The 26,402-nt window shown below is 41.0% G+C and overlaps 1 protein-coding gene across 2 annotated transcripts; it reads right to left on the bottom strand.

Annotated features, from left to right (window-relative positions):
* Positions 1 to 460: 460 nt before the first annotated feature.
* NAPG (NSF attachment protein gamma) lies at positions 461 to 26,059 on the bottom strand. Of its 2 annotated transcripts, XR_006890120.1 has the most exons (14): positions 25,929 to 26,059; positions 22,377 to 22,444; positions 19,996 to 20,080; positions 19,255 to 19,272; positions 18,558 to 18,588; positions 15,255 to 15,364; positions 15,073 to 15,139; positions 14,725 to 14,795; positions 8,520 to 8,598; positions 6,603 to 6,682; positions 5,928 to 6,057; positions 3,833 to 5,216; positions 3,052 to 3,127; positions 461 to 501 (listed from the first exon to the last, which is right to left on the bottom strand). XR_006890120.1 is itself a non-coding variant. In XM_046671693.1 (12 exons), the coding sequence occupies exons 1-12, from the start codon at positions 25,982 to 25,984 to the stop codon at positions 5,073 to 5,075; spliced, it is 939 nt and encodes a 312-aa protein (XP_046527649.1). In that variant the 5' UTR covers positions 25,985 to 26,059; the 3' UTR covers positions 2,850 to 5,072. The 2 variants fall into 2 exon arrangements, 1 of the variants encoding a protein (XP_046527649.1); XM_046671693.1 differs by lacking the exon at positions 461 to 501 and having other exon boundaries at positions 2,850 to 5,216.
* Between the last annotated feature and the right edge of the window lie 343 nt (positions 26,060 to 26,402).

A 26,402-nucleotide genomic window follows, 5' to 3' on the forward strand; every position in this document is an offset into this window, starting at 1 on the left:
AGATCAAGTAACATCTCCATTAGATGTCTTACTGGCAAAAGGAGTAAATTAATTCCTCTGGGTTTGCTTACTCACCTGCAAATGGGGATAACAAAGGATGTCTGTCAGAGATAAACATGATGATGTCTATGAAATCACTCTGTATATGCAACAAGATGACAGCGACTGCCTTAGGTTGAACTTGGTGTTTACTCTTAAAATCATGAGAGTTAGGAAATTTAACAAAAAATAATTAATAATGGATTGCAAACGCTTAAGGCATAAGTGATTCGGTAGCCCCCAATGAGGCATATTCTCCTCTCCTTCTAGGCCCACAAGACGCTGAAGGTTCAGGCCCTTTTGTGATGAAGTGAGCGGAAGTCAAGTGCATCATTTCTGGGATGGACCACTTCTTGCTGGCAGGACCCTCTCTCGAGTTCCCTTTCCCCTGCCTCTGCGATCTGTAACGTTCCCTTGTCCTGCCCTCCGAGTGGAACATAGGGAGCAGAGCTCTCAGCTGACCTGTGAAGCACAGGGAGAATGAATGAAAACGAACCCTGTTGGTTTAAACTCGAGATTTTGGGGTTGTTTGTAACTGCATCATAACTTGCCCCTTCCTGACTGATCCACTTTTTAGGAAGTCATGCCTTCCCTCTGACCCATACCACATTATCAGGGGTGATAGTTGTTTAATTAAGTTTATCAAAATAATGCCTCCTGAATTATGAGTTTATCAACATAAAGACTTCTGAATCATGGCCTAAAATCCATGAAATATGAAAAGATGCAGAAACCAACTGGCAATAAAGATAACACTAGAATCCAAATCAAGTAGAGAAAGAAATGATCTTCAAACTAGTTATAGGTGCAGAATTCTATCTATCCAAATCAGACTACAAACACTGAAAGAAGTTATTTAAAAAAAAAAAAAAAACCCTGCATAGGATGAAGTTTCAAAAATGCCCAAAGGGTGTGTGGTCCACTGCATTGTGAAACTAAACCCCTAGCCGAAAGGCACAAGCTGGTGTCCTCCATTGATATAACACAAGAACCAAAGATGTGCTCACATGCGGTGTGTGCAGAATCATCCTGCAGGTATTGAGCACCCAACACCCACATCCTAGTCTCTGAACTCCAACTGTATCGTGGTCCCAATAGCATTTTGGCTCACCCAAGATGACAAATTTGTTCCCCTTAATTAGGTAAATTACTTACGCTGGGTAGGTGTAGAAATAAGTATTTCATATTGATAAAGTAAGCCAATCCCATGGTGGTAATTCTTTCTTGTTAGGTTAGGAATAAGTTTTTATAATCATTGTGATAACCTGTGTATGTTTATATTTAAGGTTTTTGAAACGTTTAAAAGAATCTGACATAACCTTTTGAGTTTCATTTTATTTTTAAAGATTGGCACCTGAGCTAACAGCTGTCGCCAATCTTTTTTTCTTCCTCTTCTTTTCTCCAAAGCCCCAAGTACATAGGTGTATATTCTAATTGTAAGTGCCTCTGGCTGTGCCATGTGGGACACCGTCTCAGCATGGCTTGATGAGCGGTGCTAGGCCTGCGCCCAGGACGTGAACTGGCGAAACCCTGGGCTGACAAAGAAGAGCGTGGGAACGTAACCACTCAGCCATGGGGCCGGCCCGATGTTCGTTTTAAATGTTTGTGATTAATTTGAGAATTTAAGTTCACAAACAGTGTTTGAAAACTTGGAAATGCAATTTATTATATGTACAAGTTGGATTTATTAGCTTTACAAGCTATTTGAGTGCTTACAAAGATTTTGAAAGTTAAGTTTTAAGACTGCCCCAATTAGGCCCCTTGAAAGCTTTGGGAGAATCAGATATAAAAAACCTCTAAATGTAATTTAAAATGTCCAAACCTTAATCTCTAAGGGGATTTAATTAACCTAGTTTGTAATCAGGGCTAATTATTCCGGGGAATTTTACTCAGTGCCCTTGAACGTTAATTAAAAGCCACGTAAGTTCTATGCACAAATGTCTCTTGGCTATTTTACAAAACACTCAAATGAAACAGGTTTGCTCTCTTTTTTCAAATTGATGTTTGACTCAGCCCTCTTTTCTTTCAAGCTATTTTTAATATCCTTAAATTTATCATCAAATTCAAGCCAACATTCAGCCTTTTATTAGTACTGACCTAATGAAAACAACGGTGTGGGGGGCGGGGTGTGTAGAGGGAGATGCATTTTGTTTATCCTTCTTGCTGTCTCATTTTAATGCTACAAACACCAGGGTGACCACAGAGCACACTCAGAACGCTCCAAGGCGTCCAGAAAGAAAAGCAAAACTGCACTACATCCAGGAGCCACTCCTTCTGCTGCATTATTTCTATAACTTACTGCAACTTCCACCAAGTCCAGGTATCAAATCATACTATCAATTCCCATTCCACGAAAGACAAGGACAGTATTACATAGTACCAACTCAATAAATGCTTCATTAATTCTAAGTAAATCCACCGGTGATTAAGGTGCTAACGATGTACACATGCAGAACAATGCCATTTGACAAGTGTTTTCTTAGCCTCCTAATCGTGTATTTTCACTTCACTTAATGCAATGGAAGAATTATTCTCTTGGAAGATACATTACAGTCTTCCGTCTCATCAACTAGCAGACAGGACAGTATCAGAGTATCTGGATGCTCAGTATCTTAAAAAGCTCAACTAGTTTAAAGTAACTCCCAAAGTTACTTAACTTACTCCCAAAGAGCTGAATATACAACTTCAGAGAACAAAATGCTGTTCTTGTATAATATAGCTGGAATCATACAAATAATTGAGACTCTGTCCTTGGAAAAAAGGAAATAAGAAAGCAAAGCAAAATGAAGAATAATAATAAGAATCATACATACAGATTTTCAGATTTTATTTTCATAATTATCTTCCTATAGAAGCAATAATCTACATTTCCATAACAACACATTTAATATTCTACTCATCAAAGAGCTGGAAAAAATAGGAATATAGCCCAGATTCCATACACAAATACCATACTCTGCATATGTACAAATAAATTCAATATATTAAATATATTTTGTAGATTTCACTTACCATATAATAGAACACTGACTATTTTCCGAGCATATTCATGCAGACTTCCACTTTGGTAAAAGTGATCACGTGAGTTCTGGAAAATAATTTTTCCTGTTGTAAACACCAAGTTTTCCACTTCTGACTGTACCCTCAGGACAAAGACTTACTAAGCGGAAAAATAAAATACGTAAAGGTGGAACAAATGTTCTTTACTAGACACCACGCAGAATAACGCTGACACCACAAACATCGCCAAGTGCTGCACGTCGATTCTTACACGCAGGCAGGAGGGTGGGGAGGCTGCACTTGTACAAAGCCTTTTCCGTTGTTTAAGGCTAGGTGCATTACTGCTACAGAACGCATTGAAGCATTCCTCATTTTTGTTTAATATGTAAGAAAAGAGTAAAGGTAAAAAATCTTTTCCAAGGCTATCATGGATAATATGGTCCATAATGGATGGTCTATAATATGGTCTAAAATATCTTTTAAGTGCTGCCAAGTCTGTTTAAGCAGACGGTTAATTAACTCAAATGAGCATTAATTTAAGACTCCTGAAGTCTCTGACTGGATCTAAAGGGTATGGCAGCAATGATGGGATCTTTAAATATTAACATGTCATTAAATACAAACGCCTAACTACACCATTATTGAGACTGTTCAAAATTAATCTCCATACAGTTATTGAAAATGAGCTGCTACCCATAGAACTATGCAAGTAACTTAAGGAATCAAAACATTAAATTTACTAGTGTTTTGAATCAAACTTTCAATAAAGATTTCTATCCTAACATCCACTCACCCAAGCACACCTGCCAAACGAGGCTGGTATTCCGTCGAAGCTCTCCCACGGAGCCAAGCGTGACTAAAACCACTGTGCTCATCCACCTTAGTGTTTCCAAGAAGCCCGCGAGACCCAGCATAAGGTACATGCACGAAGCAGGGCTGCAGAGACAGGGCGGACAACAGGAGACCACTCTGGGTAGCACCTGCCTGCAGAATGCCCCCTACTGGGCTTTAGAGCCTCTCCAATGACAGATTGGGAGATGGGTCTAAGTCGTACAGCACGAGAAAGGAATGCTTCAAAAAGACCCTTTTAGGAAATACCAATAAAGGATTAAAACATCGACAGCACAGTACTTTAAATATAAGTACTTCAAAAACCATTCTTCCCTTTCAGCTAAATTTCTGTGGTATACAGTATTTCCCATGTGAAGTCACTATCACATTACAATTCTAAATGAATCAGAAATTACTGTGCAGGGAAGAAATGCATATATACACCAAATTGATGGGAACACTGCCTCTTTGTTAGAATGCATAAAAAAGGTCCTCATTAGTTCCCAAGACCTAGTCAAGAACCAAGTAGGCGTGGAGACAGCCACTGTGTTTTTTTAGGTGGAAAAAATATCCATATTTCAGAGAGAACAGAAGACATTTATAGAAGGACTTTAACATGCTACCTTCAAAATTTTCAAACCTTACTGGGCTAAATAACATTGTAAGGCTCAAAATAGCTTCCTGTCCCAATCTTACCTCTGAACAGATTTACTAATTTAAATGTATCTAATATCATGGAGGATAAATTTCCTTTTCAAAATAAAACAAACATTCAACATACTGTTTTGTTTAACCAGTAAACTTCACTTTTAGCAGCAATTAAATAAAATGCAAAGAAAATTCTTGAATAATAAATAGTGAGAGCCTAAGAGAAAAGAATACCTACGCCTATTGTCCCTTTTGTTTAGAATGTAATTTGTCTAGAATTTGGCTTGCAAATTTTAAAATCAACTGTCTTAAAATGTCACAGTACATTTTTCTGTTAATTCCTGCTGGTGTCTTACAAAAACTCATATCACTGAAAGGAAAAAAAATGCTTCACAGGTAGTGGGTACAATGGGTGATTTGGGGAAATGGTAACTGAAAATGAGTCTTTATTAGCATTCAAAACCAGGCCTGCAATGAAGCCTGGACACCCTAGACAAGTTCCAAGTCCCTGAACAGTGTATCAGGATTCCCCTTTCTTTCTGCAGAGCAAGCTCCTAGCACAGCCCTCCTGCATATTCGTCGTCCTCTTCCTCGGCAGGGGCAGCAGTGGTGCCTTCAGGTGTGGCCTGTGGTGTTGCTGCAGGTTTCTTCTTGACTCCCCCTCCTGGAACCACCAAACTCAGGCCCAGCTTAGCATACTGTCAATGACAAAGCATGTTCTCAAAAGCTGGATAACGAGAATCTTGACGTGCGGTGTCTCAACAATAGTTATCTATGAAAGACAGATCCTAGTTCTCTCCCTCATGAAAACCAATACGGCCAGTAGCTGGAAAAACAACCACAATGAAATTCAACATTGCTCTGCCGTCAGCTGGCTCATGACCATGACGTGACAGTTGCGCCACGAGTAAAAGTATCAATTATACTCCAGACTTAGGAATGAGATAACCGGGACATACTGAGCTAAGTAATATCTGTCGTACTTGCAAAATAGAGAGCTGCGGGGTAAATGAAGAGTGTAAGCTAGAAGTGGGATTCCAGTCTACCGAACTACAAAGGCCATTACATGCTGGGCCTTTCAGTCAGCGAGCCTAAAAGGAACTTAATAAACTAAGCAACCTAAAGAGGCCAACAGATGGAAGGAGGAGCTGAGAAATGGGGCTGAATTAAAAAATATACGTATGCTCAACACAGTTAGATGGATAAATAAATGGCTGTAAACCCACATAGTTGACATCCAAACAATCTTAAGGTGAAATTCAGTGCAAACGCCAAGTTTCTTTTTTGACAAGTAGCTTGAGGTGAAAAATTGAGAAAGAAAATCTCACAAGTCCATGGGAGAAAAATCATCTCACTAAAAGCCTCTTCCTTTCAAGAGAAGAGAAGAAAGCTAAGCAAAGGCCACTTACATCATTGTCCATGTACTTGAAAAGTGGCGAGTTGCAGACCTCTGACACTTGATCTTGGTCTTGCTGGTCATATCCTTCGAGAAGCTGTTCCAGTGCAGCACAATCTTCACTCCCATTGAACCCTGGAATGCTACAGCAAGCACAAGTCACACATCTCCACCTGTTCCTTAACAGAACACTTCACAACCAGAGATGATTTTGCCCCCCAGCAAATGTTTGGCAGCGTCTGGAGATATTCTTAACTGATACAAATGGGCAGGACCCAGGGATGTGGCTAGACATCCTACAATGCACAGGACAGGCCCAACAACAAAGAATTACAGAGCCCACCACGTCAACAGCGCCCCGATGGAGACTGCTCATTGTAAACATCTCTAACAAGAGACTCCCTTATTCTGATCTTCTGTAACATACAATCTGAGAACTTTTCTGTACTTTTATTTTTTAAAAGGCTATAATAAAATCATTCAAGTCATTCACTCCGATGGAAGTCCCCAGGAAAAAACACAATTTGTAAAAATCCTGCTATAAAGGCTGAAATAGTAGTCAAGGGCTTCTACTACGAGGAAATTTATTTTTTAAAAAAAGTTATCACGGCCAAGAATATCTGTCTAAGCAGGAATCTTAGATTAAGAAACAGAAATATTAAAATTGCAAGTCAAGTCAAGGTCTTACCTGTAGCTCTCCCTGACACATCTTTCTGCAGCCACATAGTCATTTCTGTGGAGATGAACTAAGACTTGAGCAATTGTTTTCTAAAACAAAAGAGGTGATTATAGTCCAAATTTATATCTATCTAATAAAGTCAGTTTTCTGACATCCGGAATGCACTTTCAGACTCTTGGTTTATATATAGAGAGAAGTATAAATTCTGTAGTAACTCCCACAGGACATCTGAGGGAGGATATCCTAGAAGAGCACATCTCAAATACTAATGTGCACACACACCACTTAGGGCTCTTGTTAAAATGAAGACTGACTGAGAGGCAGCCTGAGAGGCTGCTGCTCCCCACAAGCTGCCAGGTGGCCCTGCACCGCAGTCTGAGGACCAGGCAGTGAATAACAAAGCAGCCACACATTTTAAAGAAAAGTACTTTTAAATAGCTTTATAGGTTTAATATTGAAAAGAGAATAAGAAAGAGGGGGGGACCCAGAACACTACAACCGTACTTTGGAATTCTTAAAGAGATATGAGGAAAAAGATGAATGAATGAAAACTGTAGATGACAGAAACAATGATACTACTTATAGACCAACAAAAGCATTAACAAGATCAAAGATACAACTGATAAGATCATATCGGCAAAACAGTTCTTCATAAAGCATTTTTCAATTTTTTATCTCTGTTTTTCAGATAACTTTTACTGATCTATCTTCAAGTTCACTGGATCTTTCATTATCTCCATCATCAGATTAATAAGACCATCCAGTACTTTATTTCAGACGTTGCTTTTTCAGTTCTAAAATTCTCATTTAGTTCACTTTAATAGTTTCTATAAAAAAACAGTCCTTTTGTCCACTCATTTCACTATGTTTACCTTTACATCAGGGAGCGGTTCTAACAGCTGCTCCCAAGTCCTGATCTGGGAACGCCAACATCTGGGTCATCTCTGGGTTGGCGCAGTTGTCTCTTGAAAACTGCTCCTGTTTCCCTGGTCCTTTCTAGGCTGACTAACTTGGATCGTAGCCGGGATGTTGTGAAGGTGATGCCACAGAGGGCCCCCTCTTAATTCTCAGGAGAGTGTGGCTCGCCCAGTCAGGCTGTGACTGCATGTTCCGTCTGCTCTACGGTGGGCAGTGGCTCTCGTCTTAGTTCAATCCCTCTGCTCTGCCCTACGCACGTGCCCTGGATAGGGGTTTAATCTTAGTTCAGTTCTCAAAGCCTGTGCTTTCCTGTTCTGGGTCTGTCCCCCACGCACATAGCTGGAGAGAAAACCCAAGACTTGTGCACATCCCCCTCACACACACTCAGGGTATTTCCTTTTCCAGCTCTCCTTTCTGGAGAAAAGGAGATCTCTCAGCTCATCTTCCCAGTTCCCCTGGCCAAAGAGACTGGGTTTCTTTGGGTGTTTTACCTGTCTGTGTCACCGTCACAGCTGTAGCTCCACAACTAGGGCTCACTCTCACAGCAAAGTCAAGGGAGAAAAAAAGAGAGGAAAACTAGGGGCCTGTTGCCCCAGTTCCTCTGGTTAGAAAGAGGGGCAGATGGGTTCTTTGGGAGTTTTAGCTACTGGAGCCTCTGATGCCCAACTCCATGACCGGGGGCCTCGCTCAAGGCAAGGCTGCAAGAGGAAACAGGGAAAAACCCTGGAAACCCACTCCCATGCTGGCTGCTTCTGCACATGTTACCCCTCCCCAGTCCTCCTGCTCTCACTGACTTTTCTGAGTCTGCGGGTAATGGCCTTTATATTTTGTCCAGAAGTTGTGGCTATAATCAGCAGGACAGATATGCTATAGTGGGCTTACTCCACCTTGGCCAAAAATAGAGGCCAAATATACAAATATCCTTGGAATCCAGTCTTAGGTACATAGTTATACCAATGTGAAAAATTATCTAATGTAAAGCCAAAAATAAGCACTTTCAAACCATACCTTATAACAAGTTGGATAATTTTCAATTTCCTTATAAATATTCTTTTCTTTCTGAATCGAGAGTGCTGCTTCATCAAACCTAAAGACAAAACAAAGCAATGTGAAACAAGGCAGGTCTAAGGGATTTGGAGCAGAGGTCAGTCTTGTCATCTATTTGATATGACAAATTTTAGAGAAATAAAGACATCAGATATTCCAGCAACTGTTCCGTAACCCAGGCTTCCATGAGCTCTGCTCACCTGGCTTGTCTTGTTAATGTTCAACTCACCCTTTTAGGCCTCAAGCAGACAGACAAAGCAGAAGAACTTAAGGGTTCATTACTTCAGATGGAGAGTTTTAAGTCTTGTAAGGCTCATCCATTAATGAGCATCAAATTCAACCAACTGCTTTGTGAACATTTGTGAAAAGAATTAGACAATCCCGACTTACTCATCCTAGATTTCTTGCCTTCCACTGAAAGGCCATCCAGACACCCTGAGAGCCTGCCTCCCCGCTGAGGAATTGCTGCACCCTCCTGTCCCAGCCATCGCACAGCCCACTGCTGCCTCAGTGAGGCCAACAGCTCCTGGTGCTGACAAGGGCCGTTGAGGAGGGCAGACAGGTAGAGGGCTAGAAAAAGTCCTTCCTGCCACCTTTGATCCTCAACTCTCAACCTTTTTCATCTACTCTCACACATTTTCCTTTTCCATTCCCCTCAGGTGGCAGAATAAAGACAAAAGGGATCACCAAAACTGCGCCCAAACCCTCAAGGCCATGCCCCTCCTCCCTTCCTAGCCCTGACCCCATCAAACTCCTCAGATCCTCGTCTCCCAGCAAAGCAGCATTATATTCCTAATTCCAGGACTCCCTTCCCAAGTCTAGCTTGTGACTGGGTCAACTGAGTAGTCTTCACCCGTCTCTCCCATCCCAACAGCCAAAAAGGGCAAACAGTCTACAATGTTAGGATACGGAGAGAAAGAGGTGTTTCTGTGACCCGAATCAAAAACATAAAAACATTATACTGTATTTTTCTGTACGTTAACAATTATCTTTTAAAAACATGCATACATATATACACACACACAGTGACTTGGTTTAACTTACATATGAACTAAACTGAATTTTCATGGGCTGCATCTTGGCAACTTACTACCTCATAAAATAAGCCTCACTGGAGAAATACATTCTGAATTTCCAAAGCTCAACTCACTAAATTTTGGTAACAAAGTCACTTTATGAGTTGGGCATGACAGCAGCATTCTAAGATCGTCCCCCAAGATTCTTATCCTCAAATACTCTCCCTGCATAACATCCCCTTGAATGCTGGCAGGACCTCTGGATATGATGAGACTCACTCCTGTGAGTAGGATACTAACCAACTGACTTAGAGCCAAAAAGAAATTGTCTGGGTGGGCCCGCCTAATCAGGTGAGCCCTTGAAAGGTTAGAGACTGGAAGCAAGTCGAGAGACACATGCTCCTGCTGACCGTGAAGCAGCAGTAACTACCATGTCGTAAACCACCCAGAGGGCACATGCCAAGGAACTGCAGGCACTTCTAGAGCTGAGAGAGCCTCCGGCCAAGAGCCAACAAACACACACAAGTCTGTCCTACAGCTGTAAAGAAAGGAATGCTGCCCACCACCAGTGAGCCTGGAAGGAGACGGCAGCCCTACCTGACACCTTGATTCCAGCCTGGAAAGACCCTGAGCAGGGACCAGCTACACCATGCTGGACCTCTGACCGACAGAAGCGGGAGCAGCTAAGTCAGCGTGGCTTTCAGCTGCTGAGGTGGTGGTTCTTCGTTATGCAGAAACAGAAAATTAATACGGGAGGATTACCTCTATCTGTTATCCTTTCTAATTGTGACAATGGGCTTAGGACAGATTCTGTTTTACAAATAAATTACATCACAACATTCTGTGAACATAATGTCCAGACTATATTCCATTCTAGGAGGAATCTCAGTATTTTAAGCTTTTCACGTATTTTATAAAGGCTACATTCTTCACGCATGAATTATTTATTTCCTTGGCATAGAAATCGCATTTCTATGTGCTAACAGCTACCTAGCAAGACAGCCATCCAAGAGAAATACTGCACATTTACATGGGTTTGTAATCAAAAAAATGAATCAACTTTGTTAAAAGTCCATGAAAGTGACATATAAAGCATCCTCTCTTCAAATCTATCCAGGAAATTATTCATTACTTATTATAATGAAACAAAAAGGTAATTCTTAATACTTCTAACAAAACAGGTTTTACTGAAAAGAGAATTGTTACCTTCTTGTAATTCAAAAATAAAACAAAATGTAAGCCCCACAAAAATTGTGTGTGTATGACAGGAAATTGTCACAGGACCTCACTCACCCCAGCTTTCAATGGGCACCTCCTCACAATGACTCAAAACTCCTCCTTGGGCCCCACCCACCTCCTGAGCTTCAGAATATATTTTACCTACCTACAGAACTTTTCAGCCCATTCGTCATATCGCCACCTAAGCTTACCACCATGCTGATAAACCTGGCACCACAATGGACAGGACACAGTTACGCAAGAAGAAACCCAGTGGTTGTCCTCAACTAGTACCTCCCCGCATACACACACCCAGCACTCCCTGCACTCACAATCTAGAACTGTCTCGGCCAACTGGTGAGCAGGAGTGCTCTGCTGTGTAAGAGAGTCTTACAAGTGGGGAGCAGGGCAGGGCGGGGACGGTTCACTGACACGGAAGTCGACTCCCCTTACTGGGACCCGCAGCAAACCTTGGAGAAGGCGCTCTGGATCTGGTTCACTGAGAGCCAACCACCCAGTCCGCCAATGTGCTGAGGTACCTCAGAATTCTCCAGAAGGCACAGGAATGTAAGTCCCACTGGTAAGTCAGGTGAACTTCTTGGAAAGTCCTTTTCAAGGAAGGGACAAGGGCGTGGACGAGGACTGATTTCAGGTCTCCCAAAGCCTGCCTAAATAAAAGATGACTCACTTCTGAATTAGGGCCCTCCAGAAATGAGGGAAGAGCAGTAGGCTAGTATCTATATGGATTAAATAGGTTATTTGATTTTGCTATACTAAGATGTAGACTAAACTAGGATTAAATCTTACAGTCTCACATTAATGTAAAATATAAGCATATTAACTAAATATAACAAGCATAAAATTTAAAATTTCATGCCACATTCTATTGGTAGATGTTATTTGTTTGAAGTATAAAATTACCACCTGTTTTAGTTCTCTTAGGCATTCATAGCCTGAAATCAGATTATAAGCAAAGTACATAATCAAGATACTCAAATATCACATATATTATCTCAGTTATCTTTCCATGTTTTTCTTACCCTGCACTACATAAATTCCTGATAGAAGTAGTGTGCCAGCTGACTTCTACTTCTTTCACACCACACATACCCATGATACTTTTCGAAATACTAAATTCCTTAATAATCCTAAATAAATTTAAATCAATTTTTACACTGTTATATAATTTTTAAAAATATTTCCATAAAATTAATTTTTGTTCAAACGTTGCATAAATACTATCATTTTTTAAAGTTCTCTTTTTTTAAAGATTGGCACCTGAGCTAACATCTGTTGCCAACCTTCCTTTTTTTCCTCCTTCTTCTCCCCAGAGTTCCCCCAGTACATCGTTGTATATTCTAGTTGTAGGTCCTTCTGGCTCAGCTACATGGGATGCCACCTCAGCACGGCTTGATGAGCAATGTCATGTCCGCACCCAGAATCCAAATCCACAAAACCCTGGGCCACTGAAGTGGAGCGTGCCAACTTAACCACTCGGCCACAGGGCTGACCCCAATACCATCTTTTTTTTTTTTGAGGAAGATTAGCCCTGAGCTACCTGCTGCCAATCCTCCTCTTTTTGCTGAGGAAGACTGGCCCTGAGCTAACATCCATGCCCACCTTCCTCTACTTTATATGTGGGACGCCTACCACAGCATGGCTTGCCAAGCTGTGCCATGTCCACACCTGGGATCTGAACCAGCAAACCCCGGGCTGCTGAAGTGGAACGTGTGCGCTTAACCACTGCGCCACCAGGCCAGCCCAATACCATCATTTTTAAATGCATTTTTACTGAAAAGAATAAAAACCAATAGAACAAACTCACAAAGTAAATAAAAGACTTATTGGTTGCCCCAGATTTATAAATGTCCCCTTTCAAACATATCCACACAATACACCCAATCCTGCTGCTCATTCAATTCGCACTTTTTCCCCTCCACTGACACTGCGAAGAAAACCCAGTACTTGCTTCAGAATAATGGTTCTAATTGCACACGTCACAACCAACAGGTAACTTTTTCAAAGGATGGTGGCTACCACCCCTAATGGAGCCCTCAAACATTCCTAAGCTGACCCCCAAGGGAGATCCTGGCCCTTCTCCTCCCCTTTGCTATTCCCTAAAACACAGCTCTAGATGATCCACGGTTTGGGAAACAAACTGGAAAAGGTTATGAAAACCAGAAATACTGTGGGGAAGCTGGAGCAGAGCACACTCCCACCCAGAGCTGTTCTTACCTTCTGCCCCACTCCAACTTCACCTCTTAGGCCTTCAGTGGGGCCCTAAGCAAGGGGCTTAGGGCTCCGTGAAGGCACTGGGAGCCTCAGGGGAGGATCATTAGAGGTGGGAATGGATGAGAAAAGGAGGTAAAGCATGCTAGAAGGTGCCTACTATGTGCCCTGTAATGAGAAGAGTCACGGACACCACTCCTATGTCCACAGCGTGAGGCCTGCCCACCAGGGTCAGAAGCTGGGTGCTCCCTCACAGTTAAGCTCGTCGGCAACAGCTGGGACCAGCAGCACTGACAGCTCTGCTTCTCTGGGAACCCCCTTCAGACTAAACGGAACTTTAATTAGACCACCATCTACAAACCAGGAATTGCCATAGTGAGCATTCAGTTGTTCTGATTTCTGGGAAGCCAAGATTATTAAGATGAATAAAGGTAATGGCCCAAAGCTGATTTATAAATTAAATTTCGTCTCATGGTTTAATACAAAAGCCCTAATTTAAAAACAAAGTAAAAATGGCATTCCATTTAAACTAACAAAAAAATCTAATCAATGAAAGAAGGTCCTATAAAGTAGTATATCTAAATGAGAACACTAAATAGTTATTAATTCTGTATTTATTTTGATGCTACTCTAAACCTGATTGAACTGTATTTTAGAATCTGCAGTCTTCATGAACAAAAAGCTTAATTCAGTCTCAGAAAGGGTCAACAGATTCTTCAGTCATTTGTTTTTTGATTCCTTGACAAAATCTATCTTGGGTCTTTTCTGTCACTGGAGAGTTAGGGGCAAATGTTAGGGACAAATTTCAATTAAGATATCTATCTTCAGGGCCGGCCCCGTGGGCGAGTGGTTAAGTTCACGCACTCTGCTCCGGCGGCCCAGGGTTCGGATCCTGGACGCAGACGTGGCACCGCTCATTAGGCCATGTTGAGGTGGCGTCCCACATGCCACAACCAGAAGGACCCACAACGAAAATATACAACTATGTACTGGGGGGATTTGGGGAGAAAAAAAAAAGCAGGGAAAAAAAAGAAGATTGGCAGCAGTTGTTAGCTCAGGTGCCAATCTTTAAAAAAAAAATCTATCTTCAAACTTACAGTCTTCTAAGGGTGTTATCTTAAATATTACCAAATGAGGTCTTGGCAAGAGAATTTTATTAACTAATGACAGAAATTGTTTACTAAGCTTAAATTGTGGTAAAGTGAAAAACAAAAAGAAAACCCAATAGGATTCTAGGTTTCTGAGGTCCAGCTATTTGTGCCTTAGGTCATGTGTGTAAAGGACAAAACAGTAAATACCCTATTTAATGACACTGTTTCACTGTCAAGAGCCTGTCACTTTTCATGGGTGAGCCTTCACGGCATCCCATTATTTATGCCTACATAGATATTTCTCCTCAAGAGAGGCATGACAGCCTAACCAAGCAACAGACCAAGAAAACTGCTCTCTCTCACGCTGCTAACCCAGGTCTCAACTAATAAAGCACAACACGTGATACGTTTCAGCATTCTTACACTTTAGAAAAACAGCAGATCTTTTAATATTTAATTCAATCTGCTGTCTTATAGACATCAACTTTTCTACTGGGTAACCTGGCGTGCCTACAGCTTACACCAAAAAGATTCACAAGCCATTCCCAAAATCACTTAACAGCTCCAGATGGTCCACGTGGACGCCCGCGAACAGGGCTCTGTGCCACTCACCGGCGGCCTCGCACCAGCAGCCTGGAGGCTTTTCCCAGTAACTCAACCGCCTGTCGGAGCCGCTCCTCATTCTGAGGGAATGAGAGAAAAGACAGTGTGGGCCACTTCAGCGCAGGACTCTCCATCTCACAACGACGACAACTATTTGATAAAAAAGTAACAGCACTTGGGGGGGGGGCCCGACACACCAAAGCTGCTAATCCATTTCATTACTCTCTAACAGAAAAGAGATAGTTCAGTTGTGAGCACCAAGAAGTTTTAAAAAGTAGCCACTACATTGCTGTTGTCCTATATATGATGAATCTAAACATTCTAAGGATATTGAAAAGAAAGAAAATTCAAACTTACTTCAAACACATTAGCCGTCTGTTGATACAACTGTACAGCCTTTTCTGGATCTATATTTTCTATAAGCCTAAATTAGACAAGAAAATTTGGCTCATATGAGAAAGAGCTAACCTTTTTTTCAAAGGACTTTATTAAAACAAAAAGCCACGACTTCTCGGCAGACTTCTGCTCTGCACACTCACTTTCCAGCTCGCTCCAAGGCCATGGCTGCTGTGTCAGGGGTTCCGTTCTCTAGGTACATCATGCTGGCTTTCTCAATCAGCTGAACAGCCTCTGGTAGTTTCTGCATCTCCTTTAGGCAAAGGATATAGCATGGATCGGTAAACACATCCACTTAAGAAACAGAGTTAATCTAAAATTCAATTACCTTATTCCTAATTCATGAAAGTAAATGACTCAAAACCTTATACAGCAATAAACATATTTAAGATAAAATGCCTTCACATGGTTACTCTCCTCATCAAGTTTCATTTAGCTAAACCAAAAATGTATCAGTTAATTTCCACACAAAATCCACCACCACTTCACAGAGTTTCACGGAAACTATACAAATAGGAGAAACCAAAACACTTGCTCTTTACCATTTCCTAAGCATTCTTTCTAAGCATACAATTCTTTGAACATTTACTGAGTCTCTACTATATCAGAGGCCTATGTCAAAGGTTGCAAACTGATAGCCCCAGGGCTGTATCTCATCACTTTGGAAGCTAGACATAAAGTTTATCAGCATTATCTAGGTGGGGTTGACGTGTTGTATCTTAAATTAGGCTCCACAATGACATCTCAGGGTTGTTTTCAGATCTGCCTATTGAGTCCCTCGCTAAGTTGGAAAACTCTTTACAACACCAGACTGACGTTCTCATTCTTACCGACTTCAAAATATCACTTTTTTATTATTTAGCTATGGAGCTAAACAACAATAAAACAGACTGGAAGATACCATACAAAATAAAGATGCTATCATACTAAAGTGGAATGATATCAGTTACTATATCCTCAAAGCTCAGTGAAAAATTCTTTTTTTGTTGTAGAAACCAAAGGTCAATGAAAGAATAAAGTGTCTAGGGTATATGCTGAAGGCTATCTGAAGGGGAAGTAAGTCTTAACAAAATCCATTTCACCCACTTTAGTCCTCAGGGTCACTTGGGCTTTTACAGAGTAGTTCTTCTCCCAACTGACTTATCATTAAAGAAATACACAGTGAGCATCTCCAACATGCAAGACATTTGCGGGGATAAAAAGAAATCTAACAGAGGTACTATCCTTCCTGAGTTTGATCCTCATAGATTAGACACACACAGCAGTAACTGCAGGAGAGGGCAGTATGAAATAAGTACCATCTATGCCACACACTCAAAACCTAGTAAGCACATCTCCCTACTTTTGCATGAAATCAAGTGTGACTGTGACTGGCAGAGGCCCAACCACAATACTGATACCTCCATAAGAAGTGACGGGCTACCTACTTAAAAGTCACACTATCTTATACTCTTCACCATGTTCTTCTAGTACAACAAAATCATGAAGAAGAAAATTAAAATATGCCTATTTTCAGCGGCTTGTGTGCCTTAGTCACCTTATCTCTTCTGTGGAACAAAAAGGATGTAAAATTATAACGGCGTAAAATGACAGAACCAGAGGTCGACCCAAAAATCCCTGCATCTTCTCTTGTGCCTCCATCTACAAACCGTCACTTCCTGAGCCTCGTTGGGGGATGGATATGAAGGTCTGTGTGACAAATTGGTGGAAACTTTAGCCCACAGAATTAACTGGGGACCATGTAGCTCAGGATTCCTAATGCTGCTGAGGACTGTCCAAAGGCATTTAATTTAAACACAAGAGCACGCCAGAAAGCATTTTCTTTTGTCTTTTTCCCCACCCATTAGGTTTATTTTCCCTTCATTCAAAGCACTGCCTTTCAAATCCTCAGATTAAACAGATACTACAGCAACGGAAATAATGTCTGAATGACTTTTGATGAAGACTCAAGTCTTAGCACAGCTGTCAGAATAGAAACTGACACTGAGGATTACATATCGAGTATTCTGGCATTTCTGTACTAAGACAGTGTATCCTAATAATCCTAATGAAGTAAACCAAGACTACAAGAGCCACCCAGGAGCTTCCTAGTTCTCAAGGGACACTGAGACACGAAGTGGTCAGGGCAGACACTGTCTCTTTTGGCTATAAAAGAAATTCTAGTTGCCAAGGAATTGCTGTCAACAACCTGACTTGCATCACCAACTATCAATTTGGTTGCATGTTTCAGCCAGAAAAGCTTTATTACAAAGGGTATGTAACACTTCATCATAAGGAAGGCTCATAATTTATTTTAACATTTTCCCACTATTAAAAATTTAGATAATTGTCATTTTTTCCTTAACAATGTGGCAATAAACATCCTTATGTATAAATCTTTGCTATCTCTGTTTCTTTATGATATTGTCACAGAACTGGAATTCCTGGGTCAAAGGCTATGAACACTCCTAAAGTTTGATATACATCATGAAAGCATTTTTTAAATGATGTTAGACAATCTGCAAAAATAAGCTGAATGTAAACAGTAAGGTACAAAACTGTGTGTAGAGCATTATCTCAGTGTTGTGTGCATGTGTATACATATGAAAACATGTATATAGAAAAATAACCAGAAGGAAAAAAATTAAACATGTTAACATTTATTACTAACATTCTTTAATCTTTCCACTGTCTTGAAATGTTCTACAATGAGCACGCACTCACTTAAAAAAAAAATCAGTAAGAGTATCAGTCATAAATTTTTTAAAAAAGCTTTATTAAAGTAAAAGTTCTTAAAACTTTATAATAAATAATTCAAAATAGCTTTTACCAAAAACGGAAAGGAAAATGTTCTATTTCAATGTCACTTGGTGTACTTTGAGAGTCAGTGTCATAAAGTAACATGTTCTGTCTTACTACAACAGGATATTAACTCCCAACCTGCTTTTAAAGAAGCAGAAATATGAAAAGCAGCTTAGGCACTTTAGCCAAAATATTCCATTCAAAACCAACGAGAGTTAAATAGCAATAGCTTAAGTCTGAGGTTCTTTTCAATGCCAACTGGTATTTTTAAAACAAGTAAAAATCACTCCTTTTCATAACCTAAGGGTAGGAAAAAATATACACTTGTAAATTTTTACTATGTTAAGATGACCTGAAGTTCTTAAAATTAGGGAACCTCCCACACAGCTCTTTGTTTAACCGTCCACTCTCTCCTGGTTACAGAGTTTACAGCCTTGGTGTTCCCAGTTCCCTCAAATACAGTCTCTCTTAAACTGCACTTTTAGAACTCTCTATCTTAAGACACACAGCACGACCACATGGGGCCAATTAGGATTACTTTGGACAAGAAACATTACTATCTCTGGCCTTACAGCAAGGAGACTTTTCAACTTCAACACAAATTTACTTAACACTTTGTAGTTAATTCATTTTACCTACAGAACAGTTGAGACAACATTACTGACCTTCAACATCATGCCAGCTTGCTCATAAGCTCTGTAGAGAGAATATAATTTATTGGATGAGATCTTAATGAAATAAGGGGAAGGAGAAACTTCCTACCACAGATATGAGAAGTCACGTCAATTAAAACTGGCCCAGGCATATGTAATACTTAAGGCTTTCATTACCACACGACACCATTTTTTCTTCTTTTTATTTTCATGGGCAATAATGCCGTTTAAACAACAGACCTCTAAGTTAAAGGGATTTTATTTTGCAGATACAAACTTAAGTAAAGCTCAGAGAGGTAGGTGACTTTCCATTTGACAAACCTAAATCCAGGTTTTGAAACAAATAAGTGCACCCCACAAAAGCAGGAGAAAGCTTCCACTTCTCTCCACGGGCGCCATTAACTATGGAGAGAGGGAAAAGAAGATTCTAACTTACTTGCTTTTTCATAGATTATTGAACAAAATGGTCCCAAAAATATTATGGTGAATTTAACTTAAACACTGTATATCTTAGTTAGGAGTGACTTAGTTTTTAAGGTTCAAGCGGAAGACTGAAACAAATGGAAATGACAATTTTATTTAAATCAATACAAAATAATTCACTATTTATGAATTTATAAACCTAAGAAAAACTGACCTATGGAAAAACAGCCACATTTAAAACATAATAACCTGCAAACACATGAAAACGTGGAGAATATTTACTTACTTGGCAGCATGAAAAAGACTGAATGGATGTAACAAAGTCAAAATTAAGGAAAAAAAGCCAATCAACAGTTTCATTTAAAAAACAATGTTAATTAAATAACTGCCCGAGTTGGTTCCAAAAGACAAATCCTACAAACAGGTAAAAAAGAAACAATTTAATGCTTGTTGAAATCTCTTAAAAACTACGTAATTCACAAAACTGATGAAACACCACATAATTTTCAACCTATTTCCATTATGCACTATCTGAAGACTTTTATTAAAAATGCAAGGTTATTATAACTGTAATTTGCAAGTGAGAGAAACACTTTCTTAGTCAATCAGTTTTAAAATACCTCACAAAAATGCATTGTTTTAAACTACTTAAAAATTTTGTTTCAAACAGCTACAGGACTCTATTTAAACAATATTTACATAGCTGTTTCTACATTTCTAACACCTGGGCTACTTCTCCATCCTTCAGCACCTGTCGACAGATTTCCCTCACTTCATCCCAAGTAAAACCATCCTCAAGATTATCCAGAAACAGACTCTCAAATGCACCCTGCAAAACAGTGTGGCCCTGACGATTACAAGTCTCTCAATGCTCCTTCAGAGTTTAAAAACCCAGAATTTGTCTAATCATTTTCTAATTTAATAGCATTGTACTCCACATGTAGCAAATTTACAACAAGAGGAAATCATGAGTTTCTGTCAAAATCATCAAATTGCTGAATTCCTTTGTAAAGGATGAAAAAGATACGCCCTGTTATTCTCATGGGCAACAGCTTCTCTCAGGCAGGCATCCTTTGCTTGCTCAAACTGTTTGGCATTTTTAAAAGCAACAGCTGAAATAGAACAAAAAAAATAGACTTTCTATTTCCATCATTAAAAAACGGCAAATGAATCATTACCAAAATCTGCATCACGCTTGAAGTATTAGAAAATATACTTATTTTAATCAAATATTTAGGAAGTTTCATAAAACTATAAAATACTATTTTTTCTAAGCAATTTTCTTTAAACTTTTTTGATTATCAATGATTCAGAAGTATTTTCAAATATTTTTTCTTAATTGTAGACATTGGCAATAAATCAGCACTATTTCCACTCAAAACCAAGTCTTTCTAACACTAACGTCTAAGCTTCGAGAAGCTAAGACTGCATCAGTCAAAGCAATACTCCCAGAGAACAGGTACTGTCACAAGAGACAGTATCCTACACCACGAGGTCTACACTTAACAATAAAAACAGTGCTTTAATTATAGCTTGCTCCACCTTTTAAATTATTTACAAGCTGAAGACCAATAAACACAATAATCATTTTTATAATAAACTCTCCTCCTTTTTGGCACAATCTTTAAACAAATGTCTAAGAAATTAACAACACACTTTTTTAAATAAAGCTTTTACACTGTTTAGGGCTCTGTGAAAAGACACCGCACAGTCCAAGGAGCTAAAATACACCGCTCGTGTGTAAAGCGTCCTAACCAGAGCAGGACAAGTAGCAGCGGCGCTAAAAGGTGATCTTACAGATTCTGGAAAACTTACCAAGGTTGTTTACAAGCAAGTAAAAAGGATACTGCTTTAGGAAATGTTGTCTGTTGAAAGCAAACTCTTAAAATTCTCTTTAATAGAATGATGAAAATAAACTACTGAAACTCTTCTCATCTCTGAATTTCCACATTTTGTAAAAAGTTTATTCTACTGATTAAATGTATTTTACCTAACTCCTTAAAGAAAATAAACAAAGAATGCTTTAATGAGAAAAAGTGACCTGAAATATTTATTTTCGAAAGCAGCTCATGGTCTCAGATGTACATAAAACAAATCTGTGTTAAATTTCCCTCACAGAGGAGACTTGCAAAATGTTGAACCCTCAGTTGAAAAGTGTTCTTGAACAAGGTGCCCCAAAAATCCATCTAAAGTTTGAACTTTTAATAATATTCCTTCTAAATATGAGATACAAATAATTTGCATTGTACAACAGAGAGAATTTACTCAGGATTTTTGGAAAAGTGCTAAAGACTTGTCATTTCTTTACTCATCCAGAAAATAAATCCTATATTATACTGATTAGTGTCAATTCACCCAATTTCTTTTTTCTTTGGTGATACAGTAAAACTAAAGTTTGCGGGGCCAGCCGGGTGACGCAGCGGTTGAGGTCGCACATTTCGCTTCTCAGCAGCCCAGGCTTCACCAGTTTGGATCCTGGGTGCGGACATGGCACCACTTGGCAAAAGCCATGCTGTGGTAGGCATCCCACATATAAAAGTAGAGGAAGATGGGCACGGATGTTAGTTCACGGCTACTCTTCCTCAGCAAAAAGAGGAGGATTGGCAGTTGTTAGCACAGGGCCAATCTTCCTCAAAAAAAAAAAAAAAAAAAAAAAAATCAGAGTAAAGTTTGCCAAAAGCACATTACCTAGAAAATCTCTATACTAGACCAACAAATGTGATTGGGGCTATGGCTGAAACACAACAGCAAAATGTGTTCAGGCTACGTCAAAATTGTGTTATGCTTTCTACCCAAGATAATCATGGATATGCTGAAAGCTATCATTCTATAATTTAAAATGTTAAATTTTTAGTAAAATCCATGTTTGTTGCATATTTCAAATCATTTTTATCTTACATGCAGATAAATTTATTAAAATACGTATATAGCTTAAGGCTTAATGAATGTTTATTAGCCTATCTCAAAGTGAGGCTCATAAACCTGTCAAACACATGATTTGCAGATCTGCTTAGAATAAGGCTGAGTTTTAAAACAAGTTAACAAAGAAAAATCTTTATTCAATAATAGTAAGTTTAATAGAAAAATATGACAAAACCCCTGGAAGTAGTATGCAACTGACTCAAGTTCAAGAATGTATGAATAACGCTAAAACCTGCAGCCACACAGCACCACCCCTACCCATCTCTGCTGTCACGAGAGAGGCAGAGACAGCTGGATCTGCACCTGAGCACTCAACACCTGTGAATATAAGTGGGGAAAAAATGCGAAAGTTTGGGCAGGGTTTTTTGTTTAAACAATTAAAATCTGACAGGAAGCATTAAGAGTAAGCAGCATGCTGAGATGAAGTTATCACCTACTTTAAGATTACACATTAGAATGACGGGGCTATGGTCAGGTCACACGTACCTGCTTTTCCATATTCAGAGGCAGCACTGTCATAATCTGGCTTCCATTTTAAAAAACCAGTTTTCAGGCTAAAATGAAAGGAAGACACATTTAACAGAAGTTACCAACCACATTTATAAGTCAGAACCCTGCTTGTAATGACCTTGTAGCACATTACACCAGGTACAAAGTCCCCATCTCACCCACCTCCAACCAAACTTACTTATAATTACACAGAACCTCACTGCTTTCTCTCCCACTGTCACAGACGCGGTTTTTCTCCTTTTGAAATGTCTGTATAATATCCACTTAGAGTAGAGGTTCTCAATGTGGTCCCCAGACTAGCAGGATCAGTATGACCTGGAAGTGTGCTCTAAATGTAAGTTGTTGAGCTCCACCCCAGACCTACACAACCAGAAACTCTAGAGGGGCAGCAGCAATCCAAGCCCCGAGGGGCATTAACTCTTGAGACCCAGTGAAGCAGAGCATCAAGTGAGCAGCTGGATTTGTCGGACTGACGCTCAGGAGAGGCTAGAGATATTAAGTGAGGAGTCATCAGCATCATGCCACACCAAGGGCCCAGTTAAGATCCCCTAGGGAGACTGTAACGATAGGCAAGAAAAACTAAATACAAACATCCAGAAGAACAAAAAAGGCTGCGAATCAGCCGCCAGTGAACAGGAAGGATAACCAGAAAGACAAGGACATTATGAAAACAAGAGAAGCTGCTTTCCAGGATCACCACTGGCTTCTCAGATGCCAAACCAAAGGACAACCAATTTTGAGTCCTTATCTTACTTGCCCTTTCTGCGATATTTTCTTTCTTTTTTTAATTTTAAAATAATTTCAGACTCATAGTTTAACTCAGTGACTGTCAAACTAGGGTATGCATAAGAATTGCTAAACACTGTATTAAACTCTAAATTTCAAATCAGAGAAAGCCTGCTTACATATCATGATAGCTTCAAACGATTCAGGGGAGCACCTTAACTGGGAGATGGGGAATCCCCAGGAGCCCTCAGAAGTACGCCCTTCATTTTGTGACAGCTGTGTGAACTGCCCAGAGGCCCTAACTTCTAAGAAACTTTTTTTTGCCAATTAAATTTATTTAACAATTGTGTCTGTGTATATACTGTTATTAGATTCAAATTTGTGAGCAATTTTTCAAGCTTACCAATATTATTGCTCAGAAAAATAAAACCCTTAAATTGCAGCCTGTCTACTCTAATCCACAAAATTGAAGTAAGGAATAAAGCAAAATTCTAATCCTCTACCCTACGCCAAAGTGCTCACTATATTCTGTATAGTAACGTAATTTTTTAAATCCCACCAAAACCAAGATACAATCATTCAATTGTCTGACGCGCGACACATGCAAAGAGCTAGAAATTTTAAAATATAGTAAATCATCCCCAATCAACTAAACAGCTCAAATTAGGAAGAGAGAAGGCACTCTGGTTAATCTAGGTTTAAAGGCTTTACCTGTTAGTGCTTTTAACTCTTTTTGTTAAACAGTCAAAAAGGAAAATTCTGTTGAAGCCAACAGTTTGATCAATTTCCATAGGACCAAAAACCACAAAACCACCATCTGTTTGAGGGGATTAATTACAATTGCAAAACTACTTGGCAATATTGAGCCATATTAGCATTAGAAAATAGAGAAAAATCACATCTTCTGTCCTAAGCTCCTGTCCCACTTTTCCTGTCACCTCCTGACAACTGTCTAGAGGCACTTCAAACAACACATTCAAACCTGAACCCAACACCTCCCTGTGCCAGCTACCCAGCCATCACGTTTATTCATCTACATCTCCTCTCTCAGCCAAAGGTCCTCCTCCACTCCGTCTCCCAAGTTAGAAAGCCAGGAGTCAATGCTTTCCCTCCACACCCAGTCAAGTCATGCATGGAGGCTTTTCAATTCTATTTGACAAAAGTTGCCCAATCCTGCCCCTTGAACTGTCACTTTAACTCGGGCCCTCATCATGACAGCCTACTAATCTGTCATGGGGAAGTCACCTTTCCTGTTCTCCCCTCCCTTTCCATCTCTCCATCCTGGGATATTGATTTTTCCTTAATTTGTACCTCCACTGAAGCCACTGTATACTTCTGTTCTAGCATTTAATACCTTCTTTTTCCTCATCTGTTTACTTGTGGGCCCTCCTGTGAATTCTGTTCACAGAAAGGACCACTTTTGGTTACCTCAGTAACCCCAGTGGCTGATACAGATACACTGTGACAACGCTGTAAATGTTTGCTACCAAAATACGCCCAAGTTCCCACTCTCCTCTCCGCACCAGTCTATTCTCCACGTTGTCACCACATTTCTTCAGTCAAAAATCAGTCTCACCAGGTCGCAGTGGTTATCTGATCCTTAACACAGCTGAGGCTCAGGGCCACCGGAGGGGCAGCACCTTCACAGCCTGGCCCAACTCCTCTGCTCTAGCTCATGCCCTGGGACTGCATCTTCTCTACATTCCCGGCCCCCCAACACACTTTGAGGCCTGTGCACATACCACAGCCAGAGAAGAGATTCCCTCTCACAGGATTTTCCCTCTATCTAAAACATTTATTATTTTCCAGGCCCTGCTCAGAAATCACCTCTGTGAAATCTTCCCAAATTTCACCGGGCAGAATAAACTCCTCCCTCTGTGTTACCAAAGCACAGGTAACACAGCTTGATTACGGTCCTTACTGCACACACTATTCTAATTTGTGTCTGCTCCCAACAGTACTAAGATTGTTGTGGGCACCTTCTGCACCTAAAGAGCCCCAGCCCCTCACGCGCTGCCTGGAAGCAGTGTGGCACGACAGAAAGAGCTTGAGTTTTTGCACTGTTCGAAAACTAGCTCTGCCGTCAGCCTGGGGCAAGTTATTACGAGGCTTCCCCAAGCCTCATTTCCCCTTCTGTAAAATGAGAATCTCTACGGGGAAAGTTGCCAAGACCTCCAATGAGGTATGTGAAACATCTAACACACAGCACAACGTACACTTTCCATTCCCTGTAAGTGACAGAGAAAAATTCGTTGGGGTAATGAAGCCGAGGAGAGGATCCAAGGGATTGATGAGGCAGAATCAGTCAGTTCCCCAAGTATTTGTTGGGCGCCTACTACGTACCGAACCAGAAGCTGGCAGAACGCACGCATAAAAAGAGGCGCAGTTCTGCCCCCAGGAACCGCATAATGCGACAGGACAAGGGGTCACCGAGGAGCGTTCAGCGTAAATCTGTAGCCCCTCTCCAAGACAAGGGAGTCTTTCAGAGCAGAGGCTCTCGACAGGGCGCTTTTACCCCCCAGGGACAGTTCTGCTTGTCGCATAGGAAGGAGAGGTGCTACTGGCATCCGGGGGCAGAGGCCGGGGACGCTGCTACTCAGGCCACACTGCCCAAGACGGCGCCACATGCAGCCCAGAAGGCCGAGGGTGCGACACCTTTAGCGCGAAAGCAGCGGAGCCGCCCGCGGGCGCGGACAGCCTGGCTCCGGAGGCGCAGCGCCCGCCCCCCAGCCCCGCCGCCGACGGAGACCGGGCCAGGCCACGGCCCGCGCCGTACGGAGGCCGCGCCAGGGTCTCACTCACTACTTCTCGGCTTTGGCAAGGTGCTCCAGCCCCTCATTGATCTTCTGAGCCGCCATCCCAGGTCCAGCCGCGGTGGAGAGGTCGCCGGAAAGAGGCGAGGACGCCGCGGGGGACGCCGGGACCGCGCCACAGCCCAGCGACTACAGGGCCCTGCAGTGCTCAAACCTAACTCAGCAAACCCGGCTCGGGAGCTGGGCGGGACGCCACGCCGGAGACGCCACGCAGGCGCAGAGCGCCAGGGCTCGCCTGACCCTTGGACATCTAGCGCAGGCGCAGTGGGGTACCGCAGGTCGGTCGGTCGTCTAGTTCACGCAACAAGTGTTGATTGTACCAGACGCTGTTGTAAGCAGCGGAGAATCGGCAGGGAGTACAACAGACAAAAACGGCGCCCTTGTGGAGCCTTGCTTTCCCGTTCATGTGAAAACGCGTTGGCGCCGTAATTTATTGCATTTGTTCCTTAGCTGGAATAGCATT

Source organism: Equus quagga, chromosome 9, assembly GCF_021613505.1.
Source record: "Equus quagga isolate Etosha38 chromosome 9, UCLA_HA_Equagga_1.0, whole genome shotgun sequence".
In the NCBI taxonomy this organism is placed as follows: Eukaryota; Metazoa; Chordata; class Mammalia; order Perissodactyla; family Equidae; genus Equus; species Equus quagga.